The sequence below is a fragment of the Gadus macrocephalus genome, chromosome 16 (assembly GCF_031168955.1).
Source record: "Gadus macrocephalus chromosome 16, ASM3116895v1".
NCBI lineage: Eukaryota > Metazoa > Chordata > Actinopteri > Gadiformes > Gadidae > Gadus > Gadus macrocephalus.
Window position 1 is genome coordinate 21,917,498 of NC_082397.1, and position 21,497 is coordinate 21,938,994.

At 45.5% G+C, this 21,497-nt stretch overlaps 3 protein-coding genes across 3 annotated transcripts in view; 1 reads left to right on the forward strand and 2 right to left on the reverse strand.

The window, feature by feature from the left end:
• The first annotated feature begins 835 nt into the window (after positions 1-835).
• Positions 836-8,760, forward strand: LOC132475027 (integral membrane protein 2C-like). The gene is made up of 6 exons (XM_060075991.1): positions 836-1,084; positions 2,547-2,693; positions 3,033-3,221; positions 4,373-4,483; positions 6,321-6,471; positions 7,626-8,760. The coding sequence occupies exons 1-6, from the start codon at positions 992-994 to the stop codon at positions 7,715-7,717; spliced, it is 783 nt and encodes a 260-aa protein (XP_059931974.1). The 5' UTR covers positions 836-991; the 3' UTR covers positions 7,718-8,760.
• Positions 8,253-10,748, reverse strand: LOC132475026 (lysophosphatidic acid receptor 4-like). Its single transcript, XM_060075990.1, has one exon. It carries the CDS (start codon positions 10,620-10,622, stop codon positions 9,747-9,749), a length of 876 nt encoding a protein of 291 aa, XP_059931973.1. The 5' UTR covers positions 10,623-10,748; the 3' UTR covers positions 8,253-9,746.
• An 8,898-nt stretch (positions 10,749-19,646) lies between these two features.
• Positions 19,647-21,497, reverse strand: part of meis3 (myeloid ecotropic viral integration site 3) — a 6,578-nt gene continuing 4,727 nt past the window's right edge. The window contains exons 9-11 of the mRNA XM_060075986.1: positions 20,511-20,569; positions 20,124-20,207; positions 19,647-19,989 (exon numbers count right to left, since the gene is read on the reverse strand). Of these exons, the coding sequence (XP_059931969.1) occupies positions 19,790-19,989; positions 20,124-20,207; positions 20,511-20,569 (343 nt within the window). The 3' untranslated portion in view covers positions 19,647-19,789. The remainder of the gene's footprint in view (positions 19,990-20,123; positions 20,208-20,510; positions 20,570-21,497) is intronic.

Genomic DNA, 21,497 nt, shown 5'->3' on the forward strand with positions numbered 1-21,497 from the left:
AAATCAGGAAGGGGAGGGACGGAGGGTTTCCATTCACCAGTACTTTAACATCAGTCCAACTTGATCCCCTTGGTTTATTTTCACTTTCAGGCTTTTTTTGCGGGTTTATAATTCCAGTACAAATGCGAGTGTAAAGCATTGTGGGTAGCACTGGACTCCGGGCATGTTGAATTGTAGAGTATAGCAAAACATGGTGTCAAGCTGGGCGTTGGGTTTGCAGTGAGTGATCTTGGCATAGTCTAAAGTCTAATCAGATTGTTGTATTTGAGCTGAGGACTGGAGCATACTTGCACATCTCCACTTCTATTCAGGCAAATTCTCTACCATCTTATTGTTAAGAACAAACTGCAGCACTCAGATATTTGCCCATACCTCCATGCACATCGATTTGATCTTCCGTGATCTTGCATGACCCTCCATTGGCTGTGCATGATGCTGTACAAAAAATGTTGTACTGGAATTGTGTTTTGCCCCAAATATTGAACAACAAATGAAATGTTGAATGAAACGCTTAAGTATGGCTGTGCGCTGGATTTTACTCCAATTTCAGCATAGAGTGTGGGTTGCTTTCTCAACTGTCAAAAGGCATGGGCCCTACAATCCAAACAATTGAAATAAAAACATTTGGAATAAAATATGGAATATGTGTGAATATCTTATGCCTGGCCTGCCCAAGGACCATTCAAGATCGATGGTTCGGTTCTTAGAAATACGGTTTGTGTGAACGTTTTGTAAGTAGGCTTATGCTTTCCCATGTTCTATCTACACCCTGCATCAGTGTCATGGTTACATGGGACGCGTCAACGCACTGGCCCTTTAAGGGCGGATCAAAAACCTAAGAAGGCCAACTTCCGGCAGTCAGAGACACAACAGACACACCGTAGCGACAGTATCAGTCACAGCACAGAGGTTGCTACCAGGGAGGATCGAGGGAGGCCCTTCGACGAGGGCATCAGCAGCAGACCTAACTTCGTTACACAGCGACCCAAACATGGTGAAAATCACCTTCCAGTCGGTCGCGGGGCAGAAGGGCGAAAAGGACAACGATGGCGACAAGACCGAAATTCTCATTCCTCACCCGATGGTAAGCACCTTATTAATGATGTGTCTTGGTTCAATTGTATATTTTGATTGTTATATTTTGACGTCTCCGAGTCCTGTCACGATATTTATTCGAGTGAATAAAGGGATGAAGCCCGATGGTCTATGGTAGGACCGCCTGGTCTGCTCAGCGGTGAACAACTGGAGATGCGTCGCCCTCCTCATCTGGCTGCAAACACAATCATGCTCTTTTCCCTGCGCTGCACCACTTTTCTCTCAGTGGAAGTTACTGCATGCTCACAAAGCATCTCGAGGTCTTGAAACGTCTTAAAAAGTAATGCGGCCTATTTAAGATATAAGGTGTATTGGAATTTAGTATTTCAATGATGCAGGTGGATGCTTCTCTTGAATGTTACTGTAACGTTAAAACCCATGCGATATGACAATGCGTTGAATTGTAGAAGTGCACAAGCTGACAAAATGGCAGATTCGTTACTGTTTCTTGCAGTGTAGACAATCCTTTATGGAGCTCTGTGGAGTCTTCAGCTAACCTTCGCCGAGGTGCTGTTGGTTTGACAATTGCTGGTGGTTTTAAGTGCCACCGACGTCCTCTAATGTTGACAAGATGGCCATCTCGCATATGACAATTCTATAGCCTATGATAATGGTGGCGTTCTTCTGACTCTGAAGGCCTGCTGTGACACGAATATTTTGTTAAAGATATCGAGAGGACAGAGGACAGCTCTAGTTCCCACAGCGGGCTAGTGGAGAACACTAGGGAACTGTCTCACGCAAGTGATGGTTTCACACTCTTTCTGTTCCTGTTGTCAATGGGTGTCCTCTTTTCTCTCCCACCCACGTCTGTCATCTTTTGGGAACAGTTTATATGATGAATATTAAGAAGGATGCAAGTTCCTCATAAACCACTGGATGGGTGAAGAATTACAGAGACAAGGGCACAGCTTCCTTCAGGAACATGTAATCATTTTTTCTTCCAGTTAAAAAGTGTCTCAGCACATTACTTTTTCGAAATAGCCTCCCGCTGTTACGCCACAGTAAAATCATAGTAATAAGCTCAGAGATGTGTGTATGTGTGCGATTATTTATGGTAAAAGGAAGTGCTCAGTGAATAGTTACGTCTGTGTGATTCTTGCCTGACGCCTTGCCAAGGCAGACTGTGCGCCTGGCGGTGGCAGCAGATGGAGTGTGAGACTGGAGGCGTCCGGGGAAGGTTCACTCACCATCTCACTCAAGCTTCCCAGTACCCGCTGCTCAGTCATCCCTCTCCCTGGCCTCGCACAGCAATTACCTCTGACACTTTATTTAGGTGCACGGAAGTGCTGTGTTAACACATTTGTCTAATATTGGCTGGTGTTAATTAGGGTCTTTTTTTGTGGTTGTTGTTGATTAGCGTTAAGACCGGTGAGCGGAAATTGAAATGAGTGTGGAGCCTCGTGAGAGGGTAATTTTAATTCATAATAAGGTGTGTGTGTGTGTTCTCCCAGGATGATGACGACGAGCTGGTCCTGCCCCTGCGTCCCAGGAAGTCCCCCCTGAACGGACTATGCTGCCTGACCTTTGGGCTGGTGGTCTTCATGTCCGGCCTTGTGCTGGCCTCCATCTATGTCTACCGCTACTACTTCATACCTCATGTAAGTGCCCCCCCCCCCCCAGCTCCCCCCACCCCTTCTTGTTTCTTACTGACATTAATATAACACACAGACACTGCTGGGACATTGCTTTCAGGGGGATTGTACTTAGTGTTGTGCTACCGATGTTTCCCCACAGGCTTTCAGAGATTGTGTTGGCTCATTATAATTTCCCATTTCCCCATTACAGTGCCCCTCCCTTCAAGAAAAGTATAATGCAAACAAAAACTACAACAAACAATAACCATCAAACCATCATTATACATATTGTGTATTCGAAGCCTCTCTTTAATGAAAAAAAACTCAAAGTGTGTGTGTTTGTGTGTGTGTGTGTGTGTGTAGATGCCAGAGGAGAACCTGTTCCACTGCAGGGTTCTGTACGAGGACTCGGCCTACGCCCCGCTGCTGGGCCGCCAGGAGCTGGAGGAGAACGTGGGCATCTACCTAGACGACAACTACGAGCAGATCACTGTGCCCGTGCCCCACTTCGGCGGGAGCGACGCCGCTGACATCATCCACGACTTCCACAGGGTGAGCCTGAGGTGTAGGGTTCAGGAGGATGGAAAGGCTGATTTGGGGGATTTGGGGTTTCTCGGATTTTTAGAAATATTACATGTACATTTAGCAGACGCTAGTACTTTTGTCAGAAGAAGAGGGACAATTTAGTGCGGTCGGTACAGTAAGGATGGTCATATAACCAAGTGCCAAGCACCAACAACTTAGGTTAACCCATTCCCTGTATACAACAAAGCTAGCTAGCTAGGATAACGTGCTACACAACTAATTACTATAACAAAGTACGACACACAATAAGTGTGTACATTAAGGGTGCACTCACACTAGGCCATCTGGCCGTGGCCGTGGCCGTTTTCACACCTAACTGTGCTCAAATCTGCCAGTGTGAGTGTGGCCAGTCTGGCCTGGCCAGGCCAATTTGGCCACTTGGGAGAGGTGTGCTGCTACGGTACTGGCCGCTACGGTACAGATACTAATGAGCCGACACGCACACACGCACGGCTACGCAACCTGAGCTGGATGACGTATAGTCCATGCGACGACCATGGACATAATAAAGGGGACGAGCCTTCTTTCCCATTAAACGGTAAACATGGCGTCAAGCGATGTTTACACTTGTTTGCGTACTCGAATCAGCAGTGAGAGTGGTCTCTATCTGAGAACGGCTCCAAATAAGCAACACTCAGCAAAGTGTGAACTGTGTTCTCTGTGTTGTTGTCCATTGTTGTTAAAACTCTGACTGGCGGCAGACTTTATTATAGTCCATGCAGCGGACGCTTGGTGATGTCGTGTTACTTATGACGTGATGACGTATGTTCAAGAGCCTACCGTGGCCAGGCCACAGTTGCGACGGCCAGATGGCCTAGTGTGAGTGCAGGCCAGAGAACAATGGGGCCATTTGAGCACGGTTAGGTGTGAAAACGGCCAACGGCCACGGCCAGATGGCCTAGTGTGAGTGCACCCTAAGTGCCAGGGCGTACAACATCAAATAAGTAGGATGGGTGGGACGGGGTGGTAATGCAATGTCTAGGTGAACAGTGTCGTTCCATTAAAAGTTTAAAAGAGCAAATAACAGTTTGACAGAGGTTTGTGACGGTTGCTGCTATGTCTTTTCAGGACGTGACAAAGCCTTGGTACATGTTCTACCTTCTGCTCTCCTTCCTCAGGGGCTGACTGCCTATCACGATATTGCGCTGGAGAAGTGCTACGTCATTGAGCTGAACACCACCATCGTGATGCCCCCACGCAACCTCTGGGAGCTTCTCATTAACGTCAAGGTGGACACACACACTCACACTCACACTCACACTCACACTCTCCCTGCCTCGGTTCACTTGAAAGACGGATCCGAAGCAACCTAAAAATATCCTGACATTGTTGTCTAATAAGATGTCATAAGAAGCGGCCTCTGTTTGCGGTTGTAAATCTCTCTTCAAATCGAAAAATGGTCTCCAAGTTCTGTTCAGTCAGCAATTTTTTGTCCGGAAGGGAAATTTGGTTTACAGAAGTGGAAAAGCCCCAAATACAACATATACAAAGGCATGAGACCAAACAACCTGACCAAATACCACCAATAAAATTAAACCACTCGTCGTTCATAAAAGTCTATTCCATTTGCAATCCTTATGTTCCCATGGCATGAAAATTTCACTTTATGAGTTTTTCTAACATTAATATTAGTTCCCCTAGCCTGCCTATGATCCCCCAGTAGCTAGACATGGCGTTAGGTGTAAAACAAGCACTAGGTCTCCTGCTCTGCCTTTGACAAAACAAAGCTCTGACGCGTGGGGACATGTTACCTCCCCTTTCTCTGCTTTGCCCAATGAGATATGACCGTGCGAGTGCCATATGTGTGTGTGTGTGTGTGTGTGTGTGTGTGTGTCTAAATGAACACACTGCATGTATTGTACACTTCTTTGTTAATTGCATAACCGTTCTGCTGTTGGTGTTATGGCGCATAACACGTCGGGTTCTCTGACGTGTCTGGTATTTCCACACCGAGACTCGTTGTGGGGGTTATCTCAGCCATGGTTGAGAAGGAATTGGGGGGAACTTTGGCTTTGACTCCCTGAAGTACATGACCCGTGACATGGAGGAGAAAGGGATTGTTACCTGCGATTGTTTCCCGCCGGAGCTCTGCTGCCCGCTGCCGCGAGGCACCACTGCCACGTAGTAACAGCGCCGCGCGGCGGTGGTGCCTCGGCGCTGCCCGCTGCCGAGGAACCGACGCCGCGGGGCGTTGGTGCCCCGCTGCCCGCTGCTGATGCACCACCACCGCCCTGCGGCGTTGGTGCCCCAAGGCGGTAGCGGGGCTCCGGTGGGAGACAATCGAGGTCAACAATTCCTTTCTCCTACATGTCGCGGTTCAGTCTACTTCAGATTGATGTGGAAGAACCAGAGATGTCGGAGAACCCGACGCAGTCGTTTGAGATTCATAATATCGTCTGGAAGCGCACACAACTTTTGGCCGTGATGATATATATTATATTGTATGATATAGATATCTAGTATGTATAATATGATATTATTTAGATATAGAGCTCCAGGGCTCCCGCCGGAGCACCCGGACTAGAATAGAATATTTGCAGAACACGGCCAAAAGCTGTGTACGCCTCGCCATTGCGATACATCCACTGTAAACACGAGCGCATGGTACCGTGGCCGCAAGCTGCTCAGGGGGCCACACCACCACCCTCCAACTTGACCCGGCTCTAAAAATTGGCGCGTTTGTGAAAAGCTCACTGTGGAACTGGGTCGTAGTGGCTGAATTTCTTTAACCTCTTCAAATACTGTATTAAGGGCCCACTAATATATATGTGTGTGTGTGTGTGTGTGTGTGTGTGTGTGTGTGTGTGTGTGTGTGTGTGTGTGTGTGTGTGTGTGTGTGTGTGTGTGTGTGTGTGTGTGTGTGTGTGTGTGTGTGTGTGTGCATCCATAAAGTAGCATGCCATGGGACCTTTAAAAATAAAGCGCTTTAGTGCTGTTTGAAAGTGATGTCAAGTTTTAACACGTTAAGTGCATTCATTGCAGTAGGTGCAAAAAATGTATACCTATTGCCCCTAACCCTGGGCAGCCTGGATGAGCATGACCGTGTTTGACTTCACGTCTCCACAGAAGGGGACCTACCTGCCCCAGACCTACATCATCCACGAAGAGATGGTGGTGACGGGCAAGGTGCACAACATGCGCCAGCTGGGCCCCTACATCTACCGCCTCTGCAACGGCCGCGAGACCTACCGCCTGAAGCGCCGCTCCGTGCGCAGACGTGAGTGTGCTCGCTTTGTCTCGGGCCGTGGGGCTGGCGGCGTTGGCTCGCCCATCACTCTTTGATAATCGAAAGTGGATCTGGTCCTGAGGTGTGCCGGTAGACGAGCTGAAGATCTGGGTGTAATTGGTGGAACAGCGGGATACTGACTCGGCCAGCACTCGTCAACGTGTACAACATCCTGTCCCGGGTCACTCTCTTCTTAGACAACGTTTTTGTAAAGGTTTTGAATCAACGCGGTGTAGACTGGCCCCTTTACAAATAAACGTTTCAAAATCCACTTTCTTAAAGTATCATCAACACTTCGAGAGAATTTCTCCATAACAGAACAATGTTTTCCTGCGGAGGCTATGTGCCGTCTCCTCCAGATGTGTGTTATAACATAGTGGGACTGCAGGATACAAGACTGGTAAGACTGGTAATGTAGTCCGGTTAAGACTAATCCTATGAGTGCTAGGTTGGTGCTGGCTGTTAAAGAGACTCTGATCCAGATTCTCATTAAAGGGGTCATATTGTAAAGCTGACTTTTCCTTGCCTGTCACGATGTTCTATCTATAGTGTCGCTACCTAGATCCTTTCGGGGATTGGATATGAGCAAGTTGAGACGTATATCCAATGGTACTCCCTGGTCTATGAAATGATCCTGACCACTATCGAAGGTGCTTAGCTTGGCGTGTCCAAGCAATTCCAAGATAACGTGGACAAAGGGGAAGATATTTTAAGGATGTTTTTATTCTGCAATAGGTCCCCATTAACGGTTAACTTGGAATCTTCACATGAAATGGTGTTAAGTCTAAGTAAACCTCCGTTTTAGCATGAAACCTTAAAACTAAAATCTTATCTGGGCCGCTGTGACCCTCATAAAGGTTTTGGAAAGAACAGGTACATTGGGTTCCATAGGAGAAAGTGCAAGGGGTGCTGTTGGACACTGTCAGAACCCATGTCCCACTCTCTAGAGCTAGGTGGCGCCACCAATCTAAAAAATACCACTCAGAAAGTTGTGGTAGTGGGAGATTTACCCTGTTGCACAAACTTTATTCATTTCAGGTAAAAAATAACACAAATGTTTTTGCTTTTTTTTACTCTCTCGCTGTTTCTGTCTGTCTCTCTGTCTGTCTATCTTTCCTTCCCTCTCTGGCTTTTGTCTCTTCCAGGTATCGACAAGCGTGAGGCCAAGGACTGCCACCACATTCGTCACTTTGAGAACACGTTTGTTGTGGAGACCGTCATTTGTGACGACGCATAAACACACACACACACACACACACACACACACACACACACACACACACACACACACACACACACACACACACACACGTAGCACCCTTTCATTTGATTAACTGGGTATGGTTTTTACTAAGGCGTTCCTTGGATAATGACACTCTACTTGTTTTGATAAATGTGTAGGTCTTCAACACTCTACACCTGCTGCAATGCCACACTCACAGTTCCATCACTATATATGTAGCAATTTTCAACTTTGCAAATAAGAGGAAACGGTGTGACCATTTATGCTTCAGACTTCTCTGTGGGGAATGCGTAGGGTGGTGACGGTAGTCATGGGAGATTACTGTTTCTATGCGTCGTCATTGCGACCCGCTCTCCTTGCCCTGGAGACTAGACTTGTCTCTTGGAGTTCGACAATGGGGAAAGGAGCAGTGGGAGGCACGATAGTTTGACCCCATGGGATGAATGATGCAGGCGTTCACATTACTGTTGGTTACCAGCAGGTAGAGAAAAACACAGCTTGCGTTAGTTTTTCCGCCCTACACCGCCTTATTTCCGGTTAACCCTTGCATGCTTTCCGTATCACTTAAGCTTCTCGCTGTAACTGATGTGATGATATTGTGTTGTTTTTTTGTAAGACAGACGTAGATAACATCGATCATGAACTGTTCTAACAGTTTAACCAAAAAAAAGTCTCACAAAAGTAACCCTGTTTTGTTTATTGTTGCATTATATCGCAATAAGCTCACCTCAGCTTCATTACCATCCTTAAAACATTTTTAGGAGCTTTATTTTGCACTTTGAATCGATAAAGTTGTCTATCCCACTTGCTGTCTTTATTTAGTATTGCATGAGTTTATGAATTAGAGGAAAGGGAGAAAAAAGTGGCACTGTTAGAATTCTTTGTAGAACAAGGTTTGAAGCCTTGGTCCAGAGTCAGAGACTGGACTTAAGTCATTACAACACCGAAAGGGAACATATAAATGTTTTAACCACTAAACTTTTGATCTGTATATTTTGTTCACCTTTCTCTGGGATTAAAGTAAATAAAAAAACAAACTGAATTAGTTGTGGAAATCTATACACCCATTTATTTAAACACAAACAAATGTAGAATAATACATTATAATATTTTGAATGAATATTTCAGCACCCCCGGTTTCCATCTAGTCTACCTTTTACTTTACTTTATTATGGATCCCCATTAGCAATTGCCTCAACTGCATGGCTATTCTTCCTGGGGTCCTTCACAACCAAAAACACACAACATCATACACAACAACACTACAGATACACACATGCATAGACAATAGTTCACTTACATAAAGTCAGAAGAATTTCAGAAATTACAAGTTTACAGTATTATGAATTGCATAATCAAGAGGGAGAAAAGGGTTAAAAACATACCCATTACAATGACTGTTCATTTGTGTACATACATTTACTAATAGTACCAAAAACACAACACCTCTGTGTGCCATGTCATCAGACTTATCATCCACTTCCATCACACCTGTTAATCCCACACTGGGTGGTTGGAGGGCTGATGGCACTGATTGCATATATGAAGTCCAAATGAGGCTACTAACAACCCATGCACAGTCACTGATGGGGAATCGATCTGTGAGGTCAGCCATAGCTTAACTCAAAAGCTTGAGTCCATCTGGCTCTGTTTATATCTGGAGATTGTAATACTCATACAAAATTAATATGTGATTATTAAAGAAAGGAAAGGGCTCATCTTATTACATTAAATTTAGAGGCCTTAAAAGATGAAGCACAGAATAGTTAGCCTTTTCTCGACTTGAGTCTTGATTTTGTTTTACATTGATAAAATATACTACAAAATGGCATTACAACTCCCCTATGCTTTAGTAGTTTCAGTTATGTACTGAATTTAATGTTTTATTGACTCATACAAATAATATATTAAACTATGGCAGCAAAACAACATTTTCTTCAATGGCTTTATATAAATAGATATATAAGGTGACATACATTATATATTCGTTCAACTGGCTCAGTGTAGCTCTATTTCACCTGAATCATGACCGGCTGTAGATTCCGTTAGGCCTTGCCTTGTCATCCTCTTTCTTCTTCCAGAAGGAATCCAAAGAAAAGTAATACAACAGAGGATCAAAACAGCAGTTCATGCTCGCAAGACACAGTGCTGGCTCAACAGCAACCCTCCACTCTTCAACGCTCAGTACCAATGAAACAGGTAAGAAAAATATGAAAAACATCAACAAGTTCATGGCAAAGATGAGCATTACATTCATCTTGTTGACCACCTGAACAGAGTCACTGAGATGACTGCGCAATTTCCAGGACACCATTGAAGTGGAGATACAATTGACTGCCAGTAAAGTGAACACGAAACAAGAATGCACGTAATTCAGTGATGGAGCAATCTGCACCTTAAAACAGGGGGAGCGTTCGGGGTGAAAGCAGATCGTTAGATTGCAGCGCTGCATCAACGATGATGTCGCGACGCTCTCTGGGATGCTTACAGCCACTAGAGAGATCCAAATCAAGCCACATGCCCTCCAGCTGTTGGTGGTGTTGCGCAGGTGCCTGGAACTCAGAGGGAACACCACAGCCAGCAGTCGGTCCACACCGATGAAGGTGATGAAGATGGCGCTGGCACGGATGTTGTTATTGAACAGCGAGGAGATACAGATGCAGGCGAAAACCCCGAGGGACCAGGTGCCTGTTGCATAGTAGTAGACTCTCATTGGCAGGGACAGCACCAGCAGCAGGTCGGCCAAGGCCAGGTTGATCATGATGACAGCGCTGGGAGACTTGAGCCGGTGGCGTTGTATCAGGATCCACAGGGACGCAGCGTTGAGCGGCAAACCCAGCACCACGATGCACCCAAAAATCACTGCGTAGGCCATGTTCCCCTCCTCGGCAGATGACATGTTGTCGAGTGAAGAATGCCAAACGAAAGACTGCTCTGCTGTGGTCTGACCCGTGTAGCACACCACCCTGATCTTGATAAAGAAGTGTCGTGTTTGAATTTAGGTTTTTAACCACACAGGAAACGAAACTTGTTGTCGCTCTGAGTTTGACTTGAAGTAATCGAATAGACTTTCAATGGATTTGACTGTTTCCATTTGAGGCCTTTGTGCTTTGACTCGAAATTTTTTAAAGAGATCTTCCCATTCTTCTTTACTTCTGCATTCACCAAGTAGCCTACTAGACCTTTTTCTTGCCACTAAGCCCCAAATAACAAACTTGGTGTAGTTTAGTTTAGTCCCCCTCACTTTAGTGTGTGTGTGTGTGTGTGTGTGTGTGTGTGTGTGTGTGTGTGTGTGTGTGTGTGTGTGTGTGTGTGGAGAGAGAGAGAGGATACAATGGACAAGGAAAGAGAGAGTGCGGGAGCGATGGGAAAGAGGGGAAGACGAGGACAAAATGAAAAGTAAAAGAGGTGTTTGGGGTCAACACACGAGTGATGCAGAGAACAAGCGTTTCCTGTTGACCTCTGACTGAACTGTAGCCTCTGACTCCTCCTCCTCTTCCCCCCTTTGCCTCCTCCCTCTTTCCTCCGGCCCAACAATTGAGAGGAGCAGTAGCGCTAGAGAAAGAGAAAGAGAGAGAGTGTGTGTGTGTGTGTGTGTGTGTGTGTGTGTGTGTGTGTGTGTGTGTGTGTGTGTGTGTGTGTGTGAGAGAGTGAGAGAGAGTACACTGGTAGGTACGTTTCTTAAATACACCAAACCAACCAAGGCCGACGTTCCGAGAGGTGCATCCAGAGTCACCAGCGGGCGGCTGGTACCTTCCTGGCATCTGGTTTCCCTTGCTCCATCTGCGGACGAATGTGCGGCTCAAGGATCGGACGTTAAGCCCATGAGAAGTGGCACCAGCGGGCAGCGGCAACGTCGCTGAACCCCCCCTCCCCCACCCCCATCCCTGGAGCAAGGGTCATCATCGAACACGATGGACAGCTAAGAGTGTGTGAGAATTGTGGACATAAATAAAGAAGTTAAAATTGTGTGTGTGTGTGTGTGTGTGTGTGTGTGTGTGTGTGTGTGTGTGTGTGTGTGTGTGTGTGTGTGTGTGTGTGTGTGTGTGTGTGTGTGTGTGTGTGTGTGTGTGAGAGAGCCTATCTTGTCCTCTTATTCTGTGGTGGCAAAAGGAAGGCCAGACAATCAACATTAGCATCAGATTCTGTATGTAAAAAAAACTTTGTTTCACACAGCTTTTAAGAAAGTATATCAAAAAAACTGTCAATACCTTTTAAAGATCTGCGGCAAAAATATTGTAATGGCAATATTGTTGCCATTTATGAACTACCAGTTTTTTTTTTGATCTTTGTATGAGTTGAGTTGGTGGCAGAGGAGCTCTGCCTACATCCTGTGGAAGTAACTGAAGGTCTTTTGTAATGACTTCTACTGAATAAGACAAAATATTAGAAGTGAAATTAAATGGGAAGGGGAGCAACACATTGTAAGACACTTTCTAACATCGATGACCGGTGTGGTTTCATGAAATGGGACAGAATGAATGGCCCTCCCCGGTGTTATTCAGGACTAGCCACTAGAGGGCACCGTCGCGATTCTTCTTCGACCAGTTGACAATTGGCCAACAAAGTTGCGTGATACCGTCTTTAAAGTGTTGATTGTCAGTGGTTTGAAGGGATTTTGAAACCCAATCTGATAGTGTGGGAAATGTGTGAAAGGTCTTTGTGTGTTAATAAAAAACGAGTGTGTATCACAAGAATAGTGTTTGTTTACACGTTGGATCATGAGGAAGAGTCAGTTCATCACTTGTCCTCGAAGCCAATTACTAACTATTCCTAATAAAGCCCAACACTTTAATTAGCATTCTAGCTGTTCACACACAACCCACCCACTGCAAAGTCCCTCAAACACGCACACAGAGCACGCATGCTGCAAGAACACCATGCCACCATCATGGCCTGCAAAAGTCGAAATTGCATTGATTGTAAATTAAAAATTTATATATATACTTATTTTAAATCCAAAAAATGTGCAGTTTGTAATCAGTTGTGTTTTCAGCGATTAATAAATGATCTCTTTAAGATTCAGTGTACTGGAAGCGGCAGATTTATTTTTGGCCAATAGAGGGCAGTAGGCTATTGCCCTACAGCTTCTGCTAGGTCAGGCATAGGTGCGCATATTCTCCTTTGGTAGGCTTATGTGAAATATTTAGTTTAATTTGGTTACGAAAATATTGAGGGAAATTGCATCACTCGAGTGTACGTATTTGTACATTTATATAATCAGCTCGTCTGCCGGTGCCCATTGATATGCATAATTTGGTGTCATGCTCTCTTTCCGTGCACATACACGTTCAATCGTACGACGCACACAAATCCGACTGTATAAACAATCAAAAAAAATGGCAAGATATAACCAAGCCATATACAAAGGCATTATAAACATGTTAACAATTATACAAGGTGCCTAATATTCAAATGTGAACATATATGTGGAGACACATGGAGGCACATTCACAAACTGCGTAACACCAATCCTTACATATAAAACCGTCTCGTTGCTGAATTCTAAATGACCAAGCCAATCAAATTTGCCTAATGAGACATCTGGCATTCTGCCTGCATGTGGATGTCAACCCAGAAACAGCTGGGTCTTCAAACACACACAAAATCCTTGTCTCTGACACACACACACACACACACACACACACACACACACACACACACACACACACACACACACACACACACACACACACACACACACACACACACACACACACACACACACGCACACACACTGCATTAGTATTGTTGGGTCTGGGTAAGGAAGAGGGAATAATTACTACGGTTTACTGGAACACACACACACTGGAGATCCACACAATCAAGCCATCCTTTTACTCATGTGATATATTATGCATAAATGGGTGTGTTAGACATCATGGCGACCATCCATGTGATATATGGGGGACGGGGCTGTGGCGTGAGAGAGAGAAAGAGAGAGAGAGGGAGAGAGAAAAAAAAGGTGTGTGTGTGTGTGTGTGGGGGGGGGGGGGCACAGATGGCCATGGCCTGGGGCAGTAGAGCTGTGTACTGCTGCTAAACATGGAGGCAGCCCCCGACCCCCCCTTCCACACACACACACACACACACACACACACACACACACACACACACACACACACACACACACACACACACACACACACACACACACACACAAACACACACACACACACGCACACACACACACACACACACACACACACACACACACACACACACACACACACACACACACAAACACTGTAAACCAGTAGCAGGGTGACGCAACTATAATCCATCGAAGGCACCATATTCAAAGAGATAAGTGGTAAATGTAGATCTTTACAATTTTGCGCCCCTTGAATTGTATAGAATTCGAAATTAGTTGTATCCTAAAAGCATCCAACGATGCACTACATGTAGCTACATTCCATTCATAACATTATTCTGTATTCAAACAGAACAGTCAAAAGGGGAAGGCCACCAAATCGCTGCAGAAGGATCCCAAACACCTCACTCAATAAACCAGGTTGACTACAATGCACTCCATGACTTCCATTATGTGTGAATGCGTGACTGAAACTACTGCTTTTCCAGCATCCATATATTTACACTTCGCATTGAGAGAACTATTAGGGCAAGCTCTTCCCACGATGATTGAGGCTGACTGCAAACGTGTGACGGTATGACCAAAGACTGCATGGCCATGCCGTCCAGACCCCTGTGGGTTGCCTCACTGCTAGGCCTTATCCTTCACTGTCTGTCTGTCTGTCTGTCTGTCTGTCTGTCTGTCTGCCTGTCTTTTGCCTGCCTGTGCACCCTGTCTTTCCGTCAGGTCCCTCTGTTGCGTTTTGTTTCACGTCTGGTTTCTTCGGCAGCTGTGACAAACCAACAGCTTGCCTCTGTCAGTTGGTTGTTAATGGGGTGTCCCCCCCCCCCTAACTGGACCCCAACACAACCACATATAACTTTCTCTCACTGTCTCTCTCCCCTTTATACCCCTGCTCTCGTTTTTGTCCGTGCGCACACACACAAGCACGAACGCACACATGCCCACACACATGCCGGCACGTACACATGCACGCACACAAGTATGATGTACACAGGCATGCACGAACGCACGTGCACACACACACACACACACACACACACACACACACACACACACACACACACACACACACACACATACACACACACACACACACACACACACACTCAAACTCTGTCTTTCACACTCTTTCCCTCCTACTATAACTATTCACGTTATGGTCTGACCCCCTCCCCTAACTTTGTGTCTTTCTTACTCTCTCTCTCTGCCCTCCCTCTCTCTCCTCTCTTTTGTCCCTCTCCCTCCCACTTGTCTGAACTCTGACAGGTGTGTAATTGAATGATTAATGATCAACATAGCCCCCCCCCCCCACAAACACACACACACACACACAAACCCGTCAAGCACACACGCACACACACACACACACGCACGCACACGCACACACACACACACACACTCACACACACACAAACACACACTGATACACCCTAAAGCACACACACACACACACACATACACACACACACACACACACACACACACACACACACACACACACGCACACACACACACACAAACACACACTGATACACCCTCTAGCACACACATACACACACACACGCATACCCTGCAGCACTCACACAAAGACACACATATGCACACACACACACACGCATACACACACATGGTTGAAAAAAAGTTTTATTGTATGTATTGCAATGTTGTTCTAGAAAAAAGAATTGTAATAAAAATACTGTTCTTAATTATAATCAGTGTTTGTTTAAGGGGCAATGTTGATTGTAGTTGGTATCAGTCATGATAATACGACATAATAAATCACATTTTAATGGCCTAGGATGTAAATATTAAATCAAACAATTCCAGCTTATTGTCAAATTATTTAAATTCTACACATTTATATGTGTTAGGGTTCGCAGCAAACATACATGCCCGCACCCCCAGCAACACCCATTTGTTTTCGACACAAAGACCCCATCCTCCCTTGACATACACACATCTACGCAAACACACTGCAAAGATTGATGTCCACGCATAAACATATCAAACTCACCCTCCCTTTTTTTATTTCTCCTTCTCCCCTCCTTTTATCCCCCTCTCTCTCTCTCCCTCCACCCTTCTCTTAGTAGCTCCATCAGTAACTATGGCTGGTATTTTTATATGAGATGTAATGTGTTCCATGGTTTCCATTGATTTTGAGACACTCTGTGTGTGTGTTTGTGTGTGTGTGTGTGTGTGTGTGTGTGTGTGTGTGTGTGTGTGTGTGTGTGTGTGTGTGTGTGTGTGTGTGTGTGTGTGTGTGTGTGTGTGTGTGTGTGTGTGTGTGTGTGTGTGTCCACGTGTGCGTCTCACAAGGCCATGACACATGAGAGGCGGACAGGGATGGTTCTCTGCGGGGGCCATGACAAATGTAGTTAACACAACGTCTTTCTCCTCTTAATGCGACCAAAGGCCAGGTTTCAAAAATAACTTGATGACAATCAAATCGAATCAAATAAATGGACAGTGTTATTCATATAAAAAAATAAATTAAGAATGACAATTGTATGAAATTTAATTTAATTTAATTTAAAAGAAATACAATACAATAAAAAATAATAATCCAATGAATAGGACGTGACCAATAGAAATAGACCAGCTTTAGCCTTCGAAGGATTTGTATCCCATTGTCTCTGGAGTTCAGGATATCAGCGGCCCGAGCTTGGACACAGAAAGGGACAGTGTTAGAGGAGAGAGAGAGAGGATACAATGGACAAGGAAAGAGAGAGTGCGGGAGCGATGGGAAAGAGGGGAAGATGAGGACAAAATGAAAAGTAAAAGAGGTGTTTGGGGTCAACACACGAGTGATGCAGAGAACAAGCGTTTCCTGTTGACCTCTGACTGAACTGTAGCCTCTGACTCCTCCTCCTCTTCCCCCCTTTGCCTCTTCCCTCTTTCCTCCGGCCCAACAATTGAGAGGAGCAGTAGCGCTAGAGAAAGAGAAAGAGAGAGAGTGTGTGTGTGTGTGTGTGTGTGTGTGTGTGTGTGTGTGTGTGTGTGTGTGTGTGTGTGTGTGTGTGTGTGTGTGTGTGTGTGTGTGTGTGTGGGGGGGTGTTTTAGGGGGGTGGATGCAGATGAGGCGCTTGTGAGGGACATGTGAGTTGCTCTCTCCCACCAACGGGTTGGGGGACAGAGAGGGGAATGGAGGTTATGGTTGAGGCTGGTACATCTGGGGAGGAAAAGGCTTACAGTTTGGAAAGTTGAAGTGGAATGCATTAAGGATGTGTGTGTGTGTGTGTGTGTGTGTGTGTGTGTGTGTGTGTGTGTGTGTGTGTGTGTGTGTGTGTGTGTGTGTGTGTGTGTGTGTGTGTGTCTGTGTGTGTGTGTGTGTGTGTGTGTGTGTGTGCGTGCGTGCGTGCGTGCGTGCGTGCGTGCGTGCGTGCGTGCGTGCGTGCGTGCGTGCGTGTGTGTGTGATCGCTAATGTGACCTTACCGGCCGAGAGGTGCAAAAACAGATGACCTCACAGGCTGCCTGTATGACATGTGAAAACAACTGCTTCCTTATTGATTTCTGTAATGGATCCAGCCGCTTCATTGGCCATCCACACCCTTCACCACCTCACACACACATGCACAATCACACACAATCACACACAATCACACACAATCATACACACACACACACACACACACACACACACACACACACACACGCATGCACAAAAAAGCAGGCACAGGAAAACACACTTAAAAATGCGCACACATCCACAAACACACAAATGCACATGCGCATGCATTTGAACTTGCTACTATCCTTCTCAATGAAAACATAGATAAAACCTTGCATATTTTCATTGTTTTGTCTTTGTGCTCTCTCATGTTCCTTTTCGGCCTGCGCACGTTGATTAAGAAAGCTTTGTCCAGCAGAATGTAAAACCCATTTGTCTCGTAAAGCTTTCATCAGAGTTTAGCGGAGGGCTTCACAGCAGACAGGGGAGACTTCATTCATTCTACTGGCTTTGTTTTCTTAAAGTTGGGTTTCTATACGGCTGCAGTAATAACATTTCATTCCTATCTTTTTTTTTCTTTCTTCTTTTTGTATCTGTGTGTGTGTGTTTCTTTTTTTTAATGAGGATAAACTAGGCTAGTATTTTGATAATTCCAGAATATACTTATCATATATAAATAATAATAGAAAAATAACATAATATAAACAATATCATATAAACAATGTATAATGTATGCGATATAATATGTATAATAATAAAACATAAACATACCAGTATATATTATTATATAACACAGTATCCATCCATTTGTTGCACAGGATATTTGGTTGTTTAGCTATTTTTACTTTTTTTTTTTTTTACAGTATTAAGTCTCTTTTTTACAAAAATGTATTAATTACAAACTGACATTTAGGATAAATTGTAGAATAGCAAGAGCAATCTCCATTGACATTGCAACATAATTTGGCTGATTCCCATCAACGACGTGGACAAGCACACGGTAAGGAGAAAAAGTCTCTTGACGCCAGTTGTACAAAAAAAGTTTAATAGGGCCTACTATAATTATCATCATAACATCGCAGACAGCAGTCACCATTCCAATAGTTGCCATTATTGCTCACAACTAGTTTCCAACGCCCCACCCCATCCCCCTTCCCTACACCCCCCCCCCCCCCCCAAAAAAGCCGCTGGGACTGGAGACGGAGCACAATGTTAAGGTTCCTTTGGCTTTGGCTCCGCTCACAATCCCAAGAAAAACAGACAATGTCCAATAAAATGCTTTAGAGAAGTGTGTGTGTCTGCATGTCAGTGTGTGTGTGTGTATGTGTGTATGTGTTTGCATGTCAGTGTATGTGTCTGCATGTCATTGTCTGTGTGTGTGTGTGTGTGTGTGTGTGTGTGTGTGTGTGTGTGTGTGTGTGTGTGTGTGTGTGTGTGTGTGTGTGTGTGTGTGTGTGTGTGTGTGTGTGTGTATGAGAGACATCCCAAGGTAAACATTACCTATACAGTAATCTTAAGGAGGTGAGTGGTGAGACAGTGAGGCAGAGCAGAGGTCATTCGCAGCGTGGAGCTTCATGCTGAGGAAGACCACTAGTAGTCGACATTAAGCTCACGCCTCTTCCGCATAAATATAAAAATAGATTATAAAACATAATAAAAAGAATAACAACTAAACACAAACAAACATTTAAATAAAGTAGTGTGTTTGAAGGGTTTTCTTTGACAGCAAACACACAAGGAGGAAGACCGGGTTTAGAGGCAGAGGCCAGAGGTGGGACCAACACAGGATTGGAGGATGTCGCTCAGGTTCTGTCCAATGATATCTATGCACTGGTGAGGTCACAGGTCCCTCTGATAGACACTAGTGTTAAGGGGGGATGATGTTTTGTGGCCACGTACCATTGCTTCTGATCCAGCCAGGCCCACCAGCGGCGCTTTAAGAGTACCCTTCAGTTCAAGTCAGTTCATGTCACCCTCTCGTGGTTTCCTCCCCCCTGGGTTTGATGGGTAATGTAGTTTAAAGCGTGTGTCTTATCTGGTTCCTCCCCGCAAGATGCAGAGGAGGCGGTGGAAGAGAAGGAAGCACTTCTCGGAGGAGAGAGGTATGGCTTTGAACCTACAGGCTGTGTGTGTGTGTGTGTGTGTGTGTGTGTGTGTGTGTGTGTGTGTGTGTGTGTGTGTGTGTGTGTGTGTGTGTGTGTGTGTGTGTGTGTGTGTGTGTGTGTGTGTGTGTGTGTGTGTGTGTGTGTGTGTGTGTGTGTATATATATGTGTGTTTATGTGTGTATGTGTGTAATCAGCTACATTGAGGTGTCTTCCAGGGGAATGTAAACTTTTAAAGCAATGCAGATTTTCTGTTTTATATGATGCGGCAGTGTATCATTACACACACACACACACACACACACACACACACACACACACACACACACACACACACACACACACACACACACACACACACACACACACACACACACACACACACGCACACACACACAGCGGTGCAGTTCTAAAGCGGCTAGTGTGCGTGGATGTCCAGTCCCTGTGCAAGGAGTGGTTCAGAGGGGTGTGTGTGTGGAGGCGGGTGGAGGAGCATGGCGGGATGGGGGTGGGGGCCGGGGTAAGGGTGCAGGGAACTGCCGGGGTGGGGAGGGTAGCCCTGCTGGGCCAGCAGCGAGCCGGGGTATTCACCCGGTAGAGAGGCCATGCCCTGGAGACCTGACGAGACAGACGGAGACCAATTATAATATATTATATGATGTATAGTAAACTTGTGTGTGTGTGTTTCGGTGTGTGTCGCTGTGTCAGTCTGTGTGTGTTGGTGTGTGTGCATGTGTGTGTTTCAGTTTTACCTGCTGCACGGAGACCCAGGTGTTGTCCGTCAAGTCCGTAGCCCCCAAGAGCTGCTCCTTCTGGGCTGTAGGGACCACCCTGACCTGCAACATCCAACACACAAATGTTGTCAGCAACACACACGACCCCTGCAGCACGCACACTATGTATATCCACAGGCATAGCAAGGCTTTAGCCTTTTTAAATAGATTATACATTCACTTAAATTAAAACTCACGACCTTGCAAGTCAATATAGTTTACAAACGTAGTTTAAGTGTTAAGGAAATATAATGAGGTAAAACTGAGAATAGGCAGGTCTTTTAATTAAAAGACAAATTTTGTGAGAGTGGTGAGAGTCTTGAAGTAGACATGGAGACGTCGTGCAAGGACTGAGGGGACACCCACCTGAGCGATTTGATTGGTCGATCATGGGCTGGACTATTCTCCTCCTGGCATTAATGAACCTAGCAGAGGAAGAGGAGGAAGAACAGGGATTCAGAGAACAAAAGAGGAGGACAGAGGGAGATAGGGTGAGAGGGGGAGAGGGAGAAAGAGAGGGGGAGAAGGAGAGAGGGAGGGAGAGGGAGAGGAAGAAAGAGAGAGAGGGAGAGGGGGAGAAAGAGACAAGTGTGTGTGTGTGTGTGTGCAGAGGGGGAGAGAGTTGAGGGTATTTACAGAGAGTTAGAGAGGAGATCGAGGAAAGACAGAGAGAGAGGGAGGGAGCTGGAGGAGGCCAGCGGTTAATGGAGAAAAAAGCCTGACCAGGAGACTATTAACCTTTCTCTTTTTACAACCACTTAACCCTTTCAGAGGGCTGAGTAAATCAACGCTGGAGCAGGCCCGGTATCGATCCCCAAAGCTAATTGATTGAACTGCATTGATTAGGCCAGGTTGTGTGTGTATGTGTGTGTGTGAGTGTGAGTGTGTGTGTGTGTGTGTGTGTGTGTGTGTGTGTGTGTGTGTGTGTTTGAGTGTGTGTGCGCGTGTGTGTGTGTGCATGTGATACTATGTGCATGTGTGTGTGTGTGTGTGTGTGTGTGTGTGTGTGTGTGTGTGTGTGTGAATGTATGAGTGTGTGTGTGCATGTGTGTGCATGTTTTAGTCCATGTGTGTGTGTGAGTGTATGAGTTTGTGTGTATTTGTGAGTGCATGCGTGTTTGTGTGTGTGTGTGTGTGTGTGTGTGTGTGTGTGTGTGTGTGTGTGTGTGTGTGTGTGTGTGTGTGTGTGTGTGTGTGTGTGTGTCTGTGTGTGTGTGTGTGTGTGTGTGTGTGTGTGTGTGTGTGTGTGTCTGTGTGTGTGTGTGTGTGTGTGTGTGTGTGTGTGTGTGTGTGTGTGTGTGTGTGTGTGTGTGTGTGTGTGTGTGTGTGTGTGTGTGTGTGTGCGTCTCTGTG

Bases quoted from the DNA above. Each gene is read 5' to 3' on its own strand.
- LOC132475027 (XM_060075991.1), top strand. From the start codon at position 992: ATGGTGAAAATCACCTTCCAGTCGGTCGCGGGGCAGAAGGGCGAAAAG. The intron at 1,085-2,546 runs GTAAGCACCTTA...GTGTTCTCCCAG, and splicing joins TTCTCATTCCTCACCCGATG to GATGATGACGACGAGCTGGT. The intron at 3,222-4,372 runs GTGAGCCTGAGG...CTCCTTCCTCAG, and splicing joins TCATCCACGACTTCCACAGG to GGGCTGACTGCCTATCACGA.
- LOC132475026 (XM_060075990.1), bottom strand. From the start codon at position 10,622: ATGTCATCTGCCGAGGAGGGGAACATGGCCTACGCAGTGATTTTTGGG.